Below are 17,151 nucleotides of genomic sequence, written 5' to 3'. Positions count from 1 at the left end.
CGTCACACTCACGTAAAGAGTAATGTTAGAAATTAAACTATTTTCTCACCTAACCGTCCCGTCTGTTTGGCTTTCTTGTTGGCGCGGCGCGTGTCCTCACGCAGTTGAATGATAACCTGCAGCACTCGCAAGAAGAACTTCTGCGTGGACGTCTTAGAGGTCAGCGAGCTCATACAGGGAAGTTGTAACTCCCGGCCTCCTAGTGTGCGTTTCTGCGCAGCCACAATCACCACACTCTCTGAACCATCGAACCTGTGCCCAGGCCAACAAACGCACAAAAACAAAAATAAATTGCAGTTACGTTATATTAAACATTACATGCATACAGTATGTAGGTATGTCTCTCCCTCTCATTCTCCCATGAAGCAGCTTGAGTAACATGAATGATCCCTAGCTAACCTGCTGGTCATCTTCCCCTTCAGTCTGGCCGATATGGAGGAATCCTCTGGAGGAGCATCTGGGGAGTGAGAATCTGCTTGTGCTCGTCTCTGCTGCTCCAGGTTATACTCTCGCAGTTCAGCCAGTAATGTGCCTGGGGGGGGGGGGGGGGGGGAGGTGTAAGGGTGAGGAAATATCGTCTTTTCTCACGGAGGCATTCATGTACAGTGGCAGCACTGACCTATCTGTTTGCACAAAGTGTATCCGAGGTGTCTGGCTCCGCTGAGCAGCAGCCGGAGCACAGTGTCTCTGGTGGCTCCATCTCCTCTGGACAGCTGCAGCAGTATGTTTGCTGCATCCTCCAGGCCCTCCTCTGAACACGAGTGAGATGTCAGCACCTTGGAAGAAATAAATAAATAGGTGTTAGTCATATCAGGGATTATTACTCCAATTGGTGAAGGGAGCAAAAACAGACTAAGCATGCATGAAGATATAGTAACAATTTAATTTAAGTGTGACGATTTTCTGAGAGCTGCCATCATGACACATCATCAGCTGATCTGCTTGGCTTCTATATGTGCCTGAGTCCAGCTGAAAGGGTTTGTATTTCAGAAAATCCATCTAAAATCTTTAAAAGGAACCTTCAAAGCTTTCGTTTTAATTTTATCACAAGTTTTTTTTTCCAGTTCCTTAAGCTTTTGTGTGACGACCCAGAGAGATCGACTCCGAAGGATCTTAGATGTCTGTTAAAATTCAAGTATGTTCTTAATGAGCTGTCAATTCATGTAATTCAAGGTAAAAACATAATCAGCTCAAGTAGAGTGAAGACCACCATTATGAAATATAGTGGCTTTATATGCATAGAAATCAAGAGTAGCAACAGAAATTGACAAACTGAACTTGACCGATTCTCACTGATGATTTCTTCCTTACCTCCACAGAAAGTTGAAGCTGTTTCTCTGTGAGTCCACTGGAAGCCATCTTGTCACTTTCTGTATTGCTCATAGTGCCCCTCAGTTTACCTGAAAAAGCAAAAAAACCAAAAAAAAACATTTGTAATGAAACAAGTTCCACTTGTTATGGAATAAATGTTAAAACAGCTGACGGCTCATTGCGACGTTACCACTACCTGTAGAGCTTGCTCCAGTAGACGTAGGTATACAGATTGTGGTTGAGGATGTCTGGGAGGTTGCTAGACTTGTCCCTGAGGATGACCCCTGGACTGCAGCTCCAGTAGAAGCTCCTGGGACTGTCACAGTCTGCTGGATTGACCCTACTGGCACCACAGCTGGTGTTGGGCCAGGGGCTGTGACTCCTGAGCTGGTTGCCGTGCTGGGGTTGGCACCCTGTGGGGTGGGATGGCCTGCGGGCACCTCGGTGGCCTTGTTGTCAGGGAGGGCAATGGATATGAGGGAGAGCAAGCGCAGCAGCTTTTCAGTGAGCAAGGAACTCCGTCTGATTACAGGGTGGGACAGCATGTTCATCAGCTGACCTAGGGGGGAAGTCTCTAAGCTGAACAGGGCTCCCTCCGCCTCGGCACTGCCGCCCAGAGGCACCGTCTTCATCGAGGCTTTGCCTTTACGGCTCACATTCATGTTGTCGAGCTTGACCAGCAGGTCCCAAAAATCAGTAGAGATTCCAAGAGACTGGGGAGTGGCGATGGAGGACCCCAAGGAATTCTGGGTGTTTGAGGCAATGGGGGTGCTCTGGGACTGTGATCCTGACCTGGAGACCCCGCCTCCGCCTCCACCCCCTCCCCCTACTGCCGAGGGGCCAGAACAGAGACGAGAATCAAGGTCAGACGACGAAGCTGACAGATCTTTACAGCGTTGCTGGGTGAAGTGGCTCGGGAAAACCTGCAGGGAGAAAGCAGAATGTAAATAATTGAATTATTGCAGCAGAGAAAAGACAGTCGATATTAATGCAGAAAAATAGATATTCACCTTAGCTAGCTGAATGAGTGTGTCCAACACGTGTCGACAGACCACTGGAGCAGCTTGTGGGTGGATGTGAACAGTAGAGCCTCCTCCTCCAGCGCAGGTAACTCCTGCAGCAGCGCTTGACATGCCTCCACCCAGAGTTCCAGATCCTGTGGAGCTGCCGGTGGAGTGCCGGTCAGCATGCTTCCTACCTGATGCCCTCTGAATCTGGAAAATATTTGTCCGGCAGCCCAGAGCTGCATCCATAGAAACTGAGAGCCAGGAGAGCTGGCTGGAGCTGCGCGACTCCACCCTGTTCAGTAGCTGTAAGGAGGAGGACGAGTATGATGAGGATGATGAAGAGAGGGAGGAAGCAGTTGAGCCCTTTCCTCCACAGCCGCCCTGGGCGCTCCTCTTGCCCCGAGAGTCTTCAAGACGCGACGTCTCCACACACACCTCGCTCTCACTGCTGCGTTGGAGGATGGACAAAAGGCTGCGGATGACCCATCCACGTGTCTGCGAATGGTAGCAGAGGTTCCTGAGCACGCGGTGCAGGCGGCTGGTGTTCAGCTTCGGTTCATCCACAAACAAAAGAACCAGCAGGCAGGACAAGGCCTCGTGGTCGAGCAGAAGTCGTCCACGCAGGCGCAACAACGAGTCGACACTTGAACTAGACGGCCTGCGAAAACCAACGTGCAAAATACATTCAGTTAGTAGCTGTCTGCAGGATTAGAACCAAGGAACAGACATTTTCATTAATATGAGTGTTTCTTCAATGATGTTTTTATATATTCAATTAAGAGGGAGGAAGGCTCCTTAATTGCAATAAATGGCATACTAGATTCACAAAGCTTTGAACCAACAGTTGTCATTTAGAAGAAAATTTCCAAAACATTTTGTTCTCAAAACTTGCAAAGTGTTTTACCTGTGGTTTGTTCCTCCCCCCATCTGAAATGTCCCTCCTCTCTGTACAGCCAGCCGAGTGTACTGGACCCCACGATTGCTCCCCAACCGACTAGTGAAGGCTGGTGAGCGCAGGATGGCCGACAGGGCTGAAGACGAGCTGTGACCAAACAGCCTTTCATGCATCAGTTGCCTCTGGCGCGCTTCTTGTTCTCGGCGCAGCGCAGCAGCTTCCGCGGCAATGTCGGGGGGCATGACAGCCAACACACTGTCCTCCATGTCCTCCAGGACACTACGACGGAGCTCCGAGGGCAAAGTCTGGATGAAAGTGACTGGATCCAGAGGGGTGTCTCCCTGTGTAGGCTGCTGGGCAAGCTCCCTACGCTGCTGCTCTGCTCGCTGCTGGGCAAGAACCTAAGATGATAAATGGTGTATTTAGCGAAGCAAAAGGTGCTTTTCTTTTTATCTACTTCAATTACATTTCAACGTCTCTCACCTCCTCCTGGATGGCAGGTGGCAAAGCCGCCAGGAATTCGGGGCTGACCTCTGTGACCCCCGGTCCTCCCAGCACAGGTGCAGTAGACGTGGGGAGGGTTGTAGCAGCGGGAGGACGGGAAGGCGGCCTGATGCCAAGCTGATTTTGCAGCACTTCTCGACGGATGTCCTCAGGAAGAGCTGCCAGGAAGGAGGGATCTACCCCCTCTGGCAAACTGATACCTGCCAAGACACAAATTTTATTTTTTTTCAAATGAAATAAATGATTTTGTGCACACTGTTTCTCTCCCTACTTGTTCTGAGATTGTTGTTGTTTTTTTTGTTTGTTTTTTTTCTCTCTTTTGTAAAAAAAAAAAAAAAAAAAAAAAAAAAAAAAAAAAAAAGGAAAAAGAAAAGTGGATAATGTCATGACTTGTCTTATTGTAACCTGTTGTACTTCACCACTTTTTGAAAATAAAGAAGAAAAAAAAAAAGAAGAAATAAATGATTTTTTTTTGGGCACCAAAAAGTAAATAAAAATGAAGGGATACACTTGAATTTTTTCCCCCTTTTTTACCTGCGAGAGGATCCTCATCTTCATTGCTGGTAGATGGAAGTGGTTCCTCCTGAATAGCCTGAGACTGGCTGTCAGCGCTGTCACTCCTGGGCATCGTTTCCCCGGGAGATGAAACTGAAGTAGAGCTGCCAACACATGAGGACAAGACTCACTCAACACCAGAAATTTCTCAATTTATTAAAGAAGTCACATGTTTTTGGTTAAGATTATTTGAGTTCCAAACTGAACAGTTTTGTATCATATCATCATCAAGCAAACACCTTAAACAGAACATGACAAAGAAAACAAGGACTCAGAATTTTTTTTGTACATCTCCAATTTCTTTTTTGATTTTTGGTTGCTCACTTTTCATTAGCTATCTGGGAAAAAAAATTATACTTCAAATTACTTACCCAGTATCTGCATCAGTCTGCCTGTCTGTCAGCCCACTCTCCCCACTGCAGGAGAGCTCCTGGGACAGCTGGGTGGTCTGAGCGGGATTGGGAGCAGCTTCTTCTTGGGTAGCCGATGCAGGGCTGCTGGTATCCATTGGTGACCCTTCAAGCTGTGACACACCAACTGCGGCTGGCTCTGCATTCTCCACGATGTCTGGACTCAGGGAAGCTGAAGGGTTGAAAGGACGAAAGAATGAGCTGAAAAAAGATCTTGGTCAAGAATCTGCACCAAAATCTGAATTTCCCCAAAATAAAAAATATTGTAGAGTTAACCTCAATTAACATAATTTACATTATAAATCCTTGTTGTGGACCAGTCTTTACAAATTGTGTTTAAAGTTAGTCTACCTTCCCTGCCTTCATCCAACGCTCCTCCACCTCCACCGACTCTCTCACCGATTGTGGGTGCCGGGGACATTTCCATCTGAGATGCCTCCGCTTCACTGTTTGGCCTGTCAGCTGCCGACAGGGGGGGGAGGCCGGCCCTCGCCAGAACAGCGAGTGTGCTGGCATGCGACTCGGCCAGGAGCAGGTCAGATATAGGCTGGTGGACCTGCTGACTGATGGCAGTCTCCAGAGAGACCAGGGCCTGTTCGTGCGGAGCGGGTGTAGTGGGAGTGACTTCTCCAGATGGCGGGGCAGTGAGGAAGCCCTCAGAGACCCTGGGTGGGTCCAGACATGACACCGAGCCACCCTGGGCTTGCTCGCCCTCTGCAACGTCCACAGAGAAAATGTGTTTGGAGACACACAAACCAAAAATAAAATCTCGATAGATTGAAACACAAGATAAAAAATGAAACAATCATGTTACAAAATAGAGCATTTGATTAGCTTTTATCTATCAACAGTAACACAATTTCATGTGCATCCTTTCATTGCAACAATAGTAGTACATATCTGATGACAAGTGGCCATTAGAAACATTTTGAAAGGTGATATTGTTTACAGGTTGAAACAGTGTAAACAGAGTCAGACAACAGAAACAACAACAATACTCATTGATTATTTTCCACATCGATGCTTGGGGCCTCCCCTGAGGAAGGCAGTAAGTTGTATAGTTATCTCCTAAGCGGGGTGCACAATCCTGATCCCCAACAACAACACAACTTACTACCTCACCACAGCAAAGGCAGCTGCAGAAAGAAAATAAAAAAGCAACACAGCACATCTAAGGTGTAGCATCAATATGTAGGTGAATTACATTTCCAGAGATTTAATTTCCATTCATGAAACACAATTGAACTTTCTGCAACTGAAGACGTCGAGCTGGTATGGCGCTGCCATAAGAAAGACAGTAGACTGTATAGTTATCTCCCAGATCTGGTGTGATCCTAAAACTATACAAACTACTACCTCATCCCAAAGCGCGCAAAGCAAGCTGGCTGCTTGCTCTTCACTGGGTTGTCCAATCTAGAGGCGATAATGCATTATACTGTGAAAAAAAACCCAGCTATATAATCATCAGTACCTGCAGTGTTCTCTGCACCATTAACAGTCCCCAATCCAGAACCCTATGAAAAATGGAGAAAAACAAGTTTACAAAAATCGTAATAGAGCCCAGCAAAAGTGGCATACAATGTGATTCTCTTCCTAAAAGACCAGCAGACTCTGTGCGACTACCTGCAGGTTCTGCTCTCTGGCCTGTTCTGCACCAGAGGCCCTCCTCTCATTCTGCTTAGACTCCTCCTCCTCAGCCAGTTGCCGCCTCCTCTTCTCCCTACGTTCTTCCAGCTCCTCATCTCTTAAGTTCTCCAGATGCTGCAGGATAGGCACCTTCACGACTGAAGACAGACAAACAATTTATTCTTGGCATTAACTGGTGCAAGTGGCCAAGTCAATAATGTGACAGAAAATAACATTTTTATGACAGTGAACTTATTGCGTAATGTAATTAAATAAAATGTACTTCAATATTACTTTGATTTAGATACAACTATTTAATCAATAATACCTGCAACACAGTCGTGCATACTCTCAGCATCGAGCACTTTACACTCATCTGTCCATCTAGTTAAGGCAGTGGGAATACTTGAGAGGGTGCCTATAAAGGCACAAAAAAACAAACATGTTAGAAACTTGTGGATTGTCATTTTTCCAATTCAATGTTTTACATCCATCACTTTACTGCTTACCTGCTTGCCCCCCAGTACTGCTCTGCTCGTGGAAAAAGTCATCCAACAACTCGTCATCAGAACGAGCGATGATATGCACGTCCTCATTTCCAACCAGGAGCCGTGCACGACCACGAGACTGAAGCGGCAAAGAGCTAGAAAGCTGCAAGATGTCTGCTGCTGCACTGGGGCCCAACAATCTGAAGAGGAAAATAAAGGACACATTTTTACTATGAATCTAAAAAAAGTAAGCTAGTATAACTGTTGCTCATGAGATGTGGTATTTAGCACAGCACCAAATACAAACATAGCTTCACCTCTGCAGGATGAGTGGAGGGTTGGGCTGGCGGTTGCCAGGATAGTGGACATGTATGGTGTGTCCACTGTTTGCAGTGAGCTGGCGCAGAGTACGCTGGCTGCGTCCCATGCCCTGCGCCAGTCGGCTGCTGGTGCCTGCCACACCTAGGGTGAGGGAACCGTGGTCAGCGTGACGCACCATCAGTGGGTGGGAACTAGGGATGTTTCCTGGGGAGGGAGGGATGTCAGCTGATGGAAAGAATAACAAAACAGTAGGCAGACATTAGGGGAACAGCTCTGGCACAAACCCCAAGAAACATTTTGGAAATATAATCAAGTTTGCAATTATAATTTTTTTGCATTTCCTTTGTGAAGTATGTTTAGGTTTATTTACCATAGCATGAGGACATGGGCAACAATCTGATAAAACTTGTCAGTAAACGCATTCCAGCATGTAACTCTTAAATACAAGCTACTTGAATATTTACATAATCAATAATTATAGAAATAGGTTCGCCGTTTTCAAGATCGACTTCCAAACAATAATTTGATATAACAAGTATAAAATCTGATCCCAGTAAACTTCAGGAGAAACTCAAGTCTCACCATTGTTGGAGAACATGTTGTCAAACTCAATGATGAGATCGTCGTCCCTGTCAAATCTTTCGAAGCGGATGTGAGGCGCAGCATTGATGTCGGGAAAATCTTCATCCAACTCCATTTCTGAGCCTTCATCATCATCATCCTCGTCCCCTTCCTCATCATCCTTAAAAAAAAGTATCAGATGTGAGTCCTCAGAACGAACAAACAACACTTTACTGGACTTGACTGCAGTGATGCATACCTGATCCTCCTCTTCCTCTTCCTCCTCCTCCTCCTCCTCATCCTGACTGTCTTCATCATCATTGCTGCCACTGGAGTCCTCTTCCTGTGTGTGTTCTTCATCCTCAGGTTCGAGAATGTTCATGGAATCTGATGATACAGAAGCAACTGCTTAGATTAAATCTTCAATAAAGAAGCGATCATGAAGACAAGTAAAAGAAAGTTTAAAGTCACTAATAAAAACACATCACAAAAGGTAGTGAGGTCTCACCTTCACGGTTGGCCTGAAGAGTTGATGCCTGACTAATGTTGGAGGGAGCTTCGTCCATCAACACATCCTCTTGTGATTCATCTTCACCGCTGCGCCCCACTAAACCCAACAGAAAACCAGTGATACAGCAGCTCCACCAGTGTTTACATTCAGGACACGTTACTTCATTATCAAAGTCATTTCACTTTTCATCACGCAGGTAAACACATTTAAATAATATCCTCATCAATTGACATTAAGTTTTCCACAAAACGTCTATCTAAAATATATTCAGCTTTTCACCAATAATTGTGCTGTTGACAGTGCCAGCATCTCTTTCCAACAACTCGTCAATCAGATCCACCAGCTCATTCTCCACCTGCATGAACAGGACAAGATATACAAACTCATCGTGAGTTACAGAACGACTGAAGAGAAGATAAAAGCACTAAAATCATTTGTCAATCGTTAGTTATAACCACATTGTACCATCTACTGCTAATTTACCTGCATAGCTTGTGTGCTGAGAACTTCTGGCTGCCCAGCAATGACCACGGTGTCTCCTTCCGTTTCTCCATCCATGAGGTCAGTGTCGGTTCCCTGCACCCTGTGGGTGCCATCTACTGGCTCCGCCTCACCAGACTCCCCTGAAAGAGATGCCACACATCAGCAAGAGACATTCTGGAATAACAGAAAGCATGACGTACTTTGCCCGTCTTATGTGGATACCTTGGTCCTGAGTGTTGCTGTTGCTATCCCGTGCAGTGCCCACAGTGTCATGCTCAGGCTTGTTCTTACTGGAACCTCCTTTGCCTCCAAATAGACTGCTGGGCTGGTTAACAATGCGCGACAGAGTCTCCAGAGGCTTCAGGGCAGCATTCACTGTGTTGGCCATGTTGGGACTAAAGCAAATGGTGAAAAGAAAAATGAGGGCATGATCTTATATACAAATTTTAAAAAGTTATTTCTGTTATTAAATCCTACTTCATGTTTGTTAACAATTTTGATGAATAGACCAAATGTTTACCTGGACAAATCCAAGCTGTGGGGCACACGAGCCAAGTCATTGACCAGTCCTTTTTTGAGGAAGAGTCTTATGATGTTGTTCATGCCATTATGCTGAGTCTTGGCTGCAGCTGTGCTATAAAAACTGGATGTGGAGGGACACGACTCCATGATAGTGCTGATGATGCACATCACTGCCTGAAGCCTGCAAAACGAATGGATTGGAGAGAGTGAGAATGTGTTTGTACCTATGGATATAAGCAAGTGTCCATTGAAATAACAGTATCAATGTGAGGCTGACGTTCCATTTCTTTAGAGTTTACCTGGCATGTTTCTCTGCACCTTCTGCCATTGCCAAGGCTCGACTGAGGGCGGCCTTCACCTCATTCACCAGGGCCACCTGAGCATCAGTGCCTGTGCCAGCAGCTGCAAGGCTTGCTAGGAAGAGACGTGCCAATGCTGGGGTGTCCTTGTCCTCTGAATTCTGGGTGTGTGGCAGCAGGTGATCAAGCACAAAGGCTAAAACACTGCAGTCCTGTTACAAGAAAATATTGTCAGAAAAAAAGTTAGGGGGAAGATAAATTATGAAAGGCTTGGCAGTACAAAGGTGACATTGTTCCCTCACCTCCTTAATGAGCTCAGACTGTCCAGCTGTGTAGCAGTAGGAGGCGATCAGGGTGGCAATGCCCACATAGGAGCGCACCAGCTCAGCCAGCAGTCTCAGGATGGTCGAGGTAGGCATTAAAGGCTTGCTTGCCTTAACCTTTGCTGCTTTACTTTCTTCTGAAGTGGTACTTTTCTCTCCCTCTTGCTCTTTCTTCTCCTCGCGCATTTCTTCTGGTGTGGAGGCTGACGGAGTCAACGTAAAAAAGGTCAAGGGAAATAACCCCAAGAATATGATACTGCTTGAAATGCAAGTTCTTCTAAAGAGGATGATACACATTTTATAGGATTACAACCGATTCATCTTACCTTCTCCTTGTGGTGTTCCTGACTGTGAAGACTCAGCCACGCCCCCGTCAGCAGAAAATACTTGAGTCTGAGAGGAAGAGATGGAGTTCAGGAAACAAGTGCCAGGTTTTAATAAACAAGAATAACAAGTTACTTGTCAATTAGACTTACATTGATATGGAAAGCAGACTGGGAGTCAAAGTCACTGCCCTGCCGAGTGAGTCGATACTGTTGGTAAACATCATCACCTACATCTTGCAAAATCTGACACAGGTCCTGAGCACCGGGCACGGCTGCAGCACGCTCTTCTGGACGTTCGGCTGCAACACACACCAACACACACGGAACTGAAACATTCAAATGAATACGAGAATTAAATCTTCTGTAAAGAGCCATCAGGATTTTATAAGAATGCCTTACGTTCTTCGGGAGCATGGTAGGCAGCCAATGCATTGAGCATGTCATAAATGACCTCCTTAATAGTGTCAGGGATCGTTGGCAAAGCAGACAGTTTGAGAGGAGTGGTCTTCACCAGCTGGACAGCGTTTGGCCCTTTAATCCGAAGGTTCTCAAACTCGTCATCAGAGGCTGTAGAGATACAACACGTGTTAAATGGCTGGATACAGTCATCAGGTAGATCTGCCAGATTTGCCGCACTAGTGACTTCAGATCAAATCCTAGATTTTTGTTCAGAGGCTTGAAATAGTTGGACACTCACTTGTTCCAGCTCCGCGGGGTGCAGGCAGAGCAATGCGGACACAATTGCTGGCAGTTTCAGCAAAGCATTCGGGGTTACGGCAAGCGGCAGGGCCCAGGACACGGAGGATATAATTGATTTCTCTGGAGCCGAGGCTGCCCGAGACGACTCCTGAGGTGGTGCTACCTGCTCCACTGGTCACAGCCGACCTCACCACCTGTGGCATCGGATTGATGAAAATTGAGTTTTGAGAAAATCTTGCTCATAACAAGCATTAGCTGAGTATTACCAGCACCATGTGTATTGATACCAGACTCACCTTCTCCATTGTGTGCCGCAGTGTGGCGGGATCTTCGATGATGTGTCTGAACAGCAGAGTAACAAGTGGGGTGAAGCCATTGAAGCCGGAGCTTTGAGTTAGCCCCAGAATCATCCGCGTGCTCTTCAACTCAGCAAACATCATTGCATAGTGGTGGTTGCGGGTCAGGCGTAAACACAGACGCAGTGTGGCATGAAGGGTGTCTGGGTCGACAGGAACACTGATCATACTGACACAGGCCCGAATGAGAACTGTGGTCATGTCCTCTGACAGACCTTGCACAACAATATCAGTTCCCTGAGCGCTGTCAGACTCTTGGGTAGACGGGGGGACAGTTGTGGTCTCCTTCAACTGACTTGAATCCTCTTTCGGAGCACTCATCTCCACTGCCGTCCCCGAGTCAATGTCTGTCTGAGTTTCCTCAGCTTTGGTCTTGTCCACCTCCTCTCGCTCTGAGTCGGCAACACTACCAGTCTTGGGAGGCTTGGAAATGCGAGGCACTCTCTGGACAGTCAACATCACGGGTCTCCTGTTACCAGTCTCTTCATTTACCTGTTTAACAAAGTGGTTTTGGAGAAATGATAAGTTCCAGCAAACCTTTATTGAGACAGCCATACATTGCGGGTATCCGTTGTCAGCAGTAAAAACTGTGTATACCTGCACCATGGTGTTAAACTGTACAGTGTATCTCCGGCGTCCAGCTGTGAAGCGCACACTGCTCTCTCCAGACCTCCACGCTGAATCTATGGTACTGTTGTTAGAAGCACTGTAGCTGCACCAACGACCGGAGCGGTCATCGAACCATCGCCAGTTGTTTCCATTGGGCTGCAGATACTAAAGGCACAAACAGAATTTATTTATTGTACACAAAAAGAGAAAACACTTAAGACACAAATAACTTACAAGATAAAAAACAGTGCAAAAGCTGTAGACAGCCAATCCAGAGACACCATTAGAGACTTAAAAAGGTCGCCAATTGACAATGCTTCACCCTCTTTCCTTGACTATTCAGAAAGTATATAAATGTAAATACTTTCAACTTTGTAGCTCTGCTTTCTACCTTGTTCATCTGTTCTCTGCGCTTCGAAGAGACTGCCATCTTCTCATAGAAGTCAATGATCAACAGCACTGGTGTGATCCATCTGTGAAAAAAAAGAAGGTATTTTAATTCATTTAAAAATATTAAACATTGAAGCCAAAGGCAACCTGGCTAGAATTGGTATAGAAGACGAACAAATTGATGATTACAAGCTGGCATAAAAGGCACCAAAAGAAGGAAGGCAGGGCCACACAAAACTTACTTTGGCGTCTGGATGTCTTTGTGTTCTTTTGCTGCTTGCAGACAGGGCTGCACAACTTCAAGCAGCTTGATCAACAAATCCAGAATGCCACTATTCTCCACCACTCTGGCCCCTAATAATTTCAGTTCCTGTAATGAAAACAAGTTTGGCTTGAATTGTTTCACCCGTTAGGAATGAATATTTATCATTTGATCTTCACTTCTGTTACCTCAAAGAGCAGCGTAAGCAGCAAGATCCTTGTTGCCAGCTTAGAGGCCTGGGGAAGTGTGGCCATCTGTCTGGTCCACTCGGATACTGTCTTTGTGTCACTGGTAGTTAGAGGCTCGGCCGCCTTGATCAGCACATCTGCTGCTTCCCATACCTACAGGCAAACGACAATCAATCAGCCTGTCAACCCAAAGAATCATTTAGTTTGTGACATTTTTGTTGTGAAGAAAGCAAAAACTGTTACTGCTGTTTGCAATAAAAGCAAAAAACAACGGCTCCATTTATAGGCGTATATAACTGATAAAAACATAAAGCCACAAAACAATCCATACCTCCAAAACAATCAGAAAGGTTCAGAAAAATCACATTGAATAACATAAAAACCACAACTTGAAATGATAAAAGTTTGATTTTAGTTTAAACATTTTTTGTTTATGCAAAGTGAATCTCAATTCTGAAACCAAATATTGTAAACAGAAGTACTATATTGTCCATAAGTTTTATCCGTCTAAAAATGTGTTATGAGAAAAAAACAAAAACATGTTTTGTTTGAGTTATATTTATTTATTACAATTTAATTTTTGTTGCTCTTTTTAAACTTTCTTCTACATATTGTATACTTTGTTTAGATTTTGCTGGTGCCGTCTAACAAACACGGAAGCAAGTTAAATATTTTTGGCGGTACTGTAGCAGTATTCTGCTGTCATACAGTGATATCTAGCTGTCCCAGATGGTATGTACTAGTATATTTTGATAAACAAGTCTTTTCTCCATGCAAGTCACATTATCTGCCAAACAACTAACAAAACTTAAAACAGAGTCTGAAGGGGAATAAGCATCTACTGACCTGGTTGACAACTTGGCCCAGAATAAGGTCCCTGTACTCTGGGCCGCTCCTCTTGATGGCGGTCATCAGCAGATCGCACAGCCGGTAAACTGTGTCCGGTAGCTCATCCAGGAGATGGAAGCAGCCGGGTAGCATAGAGTCGGTGAAGGTATGTAGCTCCTGGGGATCCAATGGCTCGGCCTCCATGAAGCGTTCCAGGCAGCGTGCCTCCTCCTCCTCTGCTCGCTCCCTGGCCCTCCGATCTTCTTCCTCGCGACGGCGTGCCGCTTCCTGAAACAGTCACAGGAACAATGTCAACGCTTGCCCAACAAAGACTGCGAGCTAATAAATAATTGAGGATGTGCAGTAAAAATGACACACCTCAGGTGAGTCAGAGCGTTGCTCCATGCTGACCTCTTGTCCAAGTGACATGGCAATGGCCCTCATCATCTGGTCTTCCTCGGACATCGTCAGGTCCTGGACAAAACCAGAGCAACGTCGTCAGCTGCCTGAGTCTCACAAGTTTAACATATTTGTGAAACTCGATTTGTGAGGCCTTACTCTGACCGCTCCACCAAGGAGTGGAGGAGGGTGGGTGAGTAGGTACTCCGTGGCCTGCTCCATGGTGCTGGTGTTCAGTAGAGCCTCCATGGCATGCTCTCTTGAGAAGCCCATATCCATGAGCTGGAAAAGCACAAACAAGCATAGTGCTGATGTAATAAACAAAGCATGGGAATGGGGTCTGGGAATTATCAAGTTTAAAATTATGAAGATAGAAATGTCAAGTAAATTGAAGGATTGATGATCAAGCTTATCAAATGTCTTTCAGGCCTCAGAATATGGCCTTTCTTCCTTCTTATACACTCAACTGAACCTTTTCCCCCTCAAAACAAACTTGTCCAAGGTCCTCATTCACTGACTATTCCTTCACTTCTTTCCATTCTCCTCCTCCTCCTCTCTGATGGCTCTTATACCTGCTGGACCTGCTGCTGGTGGACCTGTGCGTGATTCTCGCTGCCTCTGCGTGCTTCCTGTTATAAAACAAACGGTAGCCTGAGATTCAGTACATGGCCTTCCTAAAAGTGTAATTATGTGGTTAGCCTGTGCCGACAATGCTGTGTGCAAACATTGGCACAGCATGCTAAAAGTACTGAGATGACTTCAGGGACAAACCACAGCTGGCAAGTAGAAAAAGCTGAGTAACAAACTACTACACAGATAAGAATGAACGAGGGAAAACAAATGTCAATAGACTTTGAACCCAGAGAGAAAACTAAAGTATTATAACAAAGTCTGGACAAACAGAACTTTACTCCAACACAGATTAGCAAACTTCTAAAATCAATTGACAAAGCTGAAGTAGTACGAGACAACTTTCTCACTTACCTGTGTGAGCTGAGCCTGGTTAACCTGTGGTTCACGGCGAGGAGTAGAATTGGTGGAATCCTCCGCTGATCCTCCGGCAGGCACTGCAGCAGGGGTTCCACTGGCAGGGGGTGCTTCACCGCCTGTTGAAGATGCTCCCGGGGCAACACTGGGTGCCAGAGAACCAGAGGGGGTGCCTTCCTCATCTTGGCGCACTGTCCCCTCTTTCTCCTTCGCCAGACGCTCCTGAATGACTGGCTCCCCTCTCAGGATGTGGCATAAGATAGCCAGCATGGACTCAGCCATCCTCCCACCATAGACCTTCAATGGCTTCCTATTCCACAGACTGCGGATGCAGTTGAATGCAGCCTTGAAAACACAACAAACATATTAAGTACAAGACAAAAAAAATCAAAAAAGGTTCATTGTTACAGGTCTAAATACCTAAACTTAACACATTTTGGAGAGCAGACATCACATATTTAGTATTACTGGGAAGGCTGAAAATCATTTCTCGATCAACAGTTGTGAATGATATACTGATTCATGATAACGATACAGACAATATAGGACAGGCAACACAGCATTCCAAAATTGTGGATTTACTTTAATGTCTAATTATATCACCAGGTTGAACCTTTTCTTGTTGAATAGGTTACAATAAGCAATGTGCCATTCTGATCATCAGCTTTTTAAATATCTTCAACAAGAAACAAAAGGTATCACTGAATCAATTGGGTACCTATAACTTTATGTTTATCAACTCATTTAGTGATTATCTGTCTCAAGCATGTATCCTGCTTGTGAGTGGGAGTAGGCTGCAGTGATTTAGACTCTGGAAAATCCACTGAGAAAGACAGATGAACCGATGGAGTGATCAATTTCAGTTCAGTGTGGTGTATTTTGTTCGTGTTCTGCAGAATTTAGTCCCTCCAGGAATTTTCTTGTTCTGTGTTAAAACGTCTTTACAAACACCCCAAACATTTTTCAGTTTTTTCCTTCTTTTTTTCTTTGTTAGCTGATAATTCCCAGTTTGAAAAGGCAACTATCCAACCATGTGCTTTCTGTAGTTTGAAATAGTAAGTTTAGGCTGATACTAAAAGCAACAGTGAATGCAAAATTAATTTGCATTATGACCTAGCTGGAAAGGAGTTCAGGAATTTGCATGCCGAGTACAGACTTACCTTCTGAGTCACTATGAGGAACCGAAGGGCGCTGAATTGAGGCATGGTGGGCGTCACCCCAGGCATCTTAGCTGGTAAGGAGTGTGGCGAGTCCAACACAGTGCTGGGGTTAACCATTTTCTCCACCAGCATTAACCAAGCATCCAGGAACTCCCCTGTCCCATCTGGTAGATCAGTATGCTCCAGACCCTCAGACACAGGCACCTTTCCACCCATTGACAGGGCCCAGTTAAAGGTCCTGTGAAAATAAATTACCATAATCATTAAGTTCCTAATTCAGAAACTTTGAGCAACATTTATCTTTTTTACTTCCTCACTTATAAATGAATAAAGGAAAAAAAATTCCTAATAGGCAACAGGGAACAATATTGAAGCACAATGCTTACTCGAATAAGGCATCGTGTCCTCCAGAGCAAAAGAACTTTTGCAACATGAGATGATAGGGGTACTTCCTTTCATCAAACAACATGGGTGATGTGAAGCCCACTGAGCAGATGAAGAAAGTCAGCCTGGAAGGAGAAGAAACATTCAGTGTGAAAGCCAACAAACCAATAATAAAGATAACGATGACTGAATGGCAGTTTGAAGTAGTAGCCTGCTCCAACCTAAATCGAGGTGTGGGCGTGTAGGGTGGAGGCTGCCAGCTCAAACCCTTGGTGAGGAGCTTGGTGAGGGCTGAAGCAGTGGCTCGGGCAGCGGGCGTTGGTGTCGTGCCTGTGCTCGTAGCGTGGTGGGAACGGCGCTGGCGCACTGGGGAGCCCACACACAGCTTGACTAGCAGCCCGAAAAGTTCAGCCAGCGCTCTCCCCAATCGAGATGAAGCTGCCAAGACAAATAAAGAGGTTGAGTTGATAGAGTCATTGCTTAAAAACAATAAGAGACACAAAAATTCTCTCACCAGAGAGTAACGGTTTGATTTGTTTGATGCGGGTGGCCATTGCTGGCGTTAGTTTGGACTTGGCCTTCGGATCTGTTGCAGAGGGTTCGTCTGTCTCCATAGGAGCCAACGAGTCTCCATCAAGACCCATGCCCTCCAGCAGACCACCAGCAGATGAATCCACAGACACTGCCTCAGATTCTGCTGGAATAACCAAACGTTGAATTATTTTCACAGTTTCACACATACAATCA

At 45.5% G+C, this 17,151-nt stretch overlaps 1 protein-coding gene across 14 annotated transcripts in view; it reads right to left on the bottom strand.

The window, feature by feature from the left end:
• Positions 1 to 17,151, bottom strand: part of huwe1 (HECT, UBA and WWE domain containing E3 ubiquitin protein ligase 1) — a 36,137-nt gene that overhangs the window by 4,729 nt on the left and 14,257 nt on the right. For 2 of the 14 annotated variants that reach the window (XM_080469585.1, XM_080469583.1), the window contains exons 29-71: positions 16,919 to 17,101; positions 16,626 to 16,842; positions 16,407 to 16,529; positions 16,021 to 16,258; positions 14,858 to 15,205; positions 14,446 to 14,502; positions 14,033 to 14,155; positions 13,853 to 13,948; positions 13,493 to 13,762; positions 12,647 to 12,799; positions 12,439 to 12,566; positions 12,198 to 12,279; positions 11,795 to 11,971; positions 11,138 to 11,689; positions 10,840 to 11,035; positions 10,542 to 10,709; positions 10,293 to 10,468; positions 10,143 to 10,209; positions 9,796 to 10,019; positions 9,494 to 9,705; positions 9,193 to 9,375; positions 8,895 to 9,067; positions 8,673 to 8,812; positions 8,469 to 8,544; positions 8,187 to 8,285; positions 7,938 to 8,065; positions 7,700 to 7,859; positions 7,114 to 7,342; positions 6,818 to 6,996; positions 6,637 to 6,726; positions 6,306 to 6,466; positions 6,154 to 6,196; positions 5,034 to 5,396; positions 4,644 to 4,854; positions 4,252 to 4,376; positions 3,697 to 3,917; positions 3,223 to 3,614; positions 2,322 to 2,976; positions 1,508 to 2,234; positions 1,312 to 1,400; positions 620 to 776; positions 400 to 532; positions 50 to 252 (exon numbers count right to left, since the gene is read on the bottom strand). In XM_080469585.1, the coding sequence (XP_080325711.1) occupies positions 50 to 252; positions 400 to 532; positions 620 to 776; positions 1,312 to 1,400; positions 1,508 to 2,234; positions 2,322 to 2,976; positions 3,223 to 3,614; positions 3,697 to 3,917; positions 4,252 to 4,376; positions 4,644 to 4,854; positions 5,034 to 5,396; positions 6,154 to 6,196; positions 6,306 to 6,466; positions 6,637 to 6,726; positions 6,818 to 6,996; positions 7,114 to 7,342; positions 7,700 to 7,859; positions 7,938 to 8,065; positions 8,187 to 8,285; positions 8,469 to 8,544; positions 8,673 to 8,812; positions 8,895 to 9,067; positions 9,193 to 9,375; positions 9,494 to 9,705; positions 9,796 to 10,019; positions 10,143 to 10,209; positions 10,293 to 10,468; positions 10,542 to 10,709; positions 10,840 to 11,035; positions 11,138 to 11,689; positions 11,795 to 11,971; positions 12,198 to 12,279; positions 12,439 to 12,566; positions 12,647 to 12,799; positions 13,493 to 13,762; positions 13,853 to 13,948; positions 14,033 to 14,155; positions 14,446 to 14,502; positions 14,858 to 15,205; positions 16,021 to 16,258; positions 16,407 to 16,529; positions 16,626 to 16,842; positions 16,919 to 17,101 (8,727 nt within the window). Of the gene's footprint in view, positions 1 to 49; positions 266 to 399; positions 533 to 619; positions 777 to 1,311; positions 1,401 to 1,507; positions 2,235 to 2,321; positions 2,977 to 3,222; positions 3,615 to 3,696; positions 3,918 to 4,251; positions 4,377 to 4,643; positions 4,855 to 5,033; positions 5,397 to 6,153; positions 6,197 to 6,305; positions 6,467 to 6,636; positions 6,727 to 6,817; positions 6,997 to 7,113; positions 7,343 to 7,699; positions 7,860 to 7,937; positions 8,066 to 8,186; positions 8,286 to 8,468; positions 8,545 to 8,672; positions 8,813 to 8,894; positions 9,068 to 9,192; positions 9,376 to 9,493; positions 9,706 to 9,795; positions 10,020 to 10,142; positions 10,210 to 10,292; positions 10,469 to 10,541; positions 10,710 to 10,839; positions 11,036 to 11,137; positions 11,690 to 11,794; positions 11,972 to 12,197; positions 12,280 to 12,438; positions 12,567 to 12,646; positions 12,800 to 13,492; positions 13,763 to 13,852; positions 13,949 to 14,032; positions 14,156 to 14,445; positions 14,503 to 14,857; positions 15,206 to 16,020; positions 16,259 to 16,406; positions 16,530 to 16,625; positions 16,843 to 16,918; positions 17,102 to 17,151 lie in introns of all 14 variants that reach the window. The other 12 variants (XM_080469578.1, XM_080469582.1, XM_080469581.1 and 9 more) reach the window with 11 other exon arrangements.

The sequence above is a fragment of the Lipophrys pholis genome (genome assembly GCF_963383615.2).
Source record: "Lipophrys pholis genome assembly, chromosome: 8".
Lineage (NCBI taxonomy): Eukaryota > Metazoa > Chordata > Actinopteri > Blenniiformes > Blenniidae > Lipophrys > Lipophrys pholis.
This window is presented reverse-complemented; position numbering and strand designations above follow the sequence as displayed.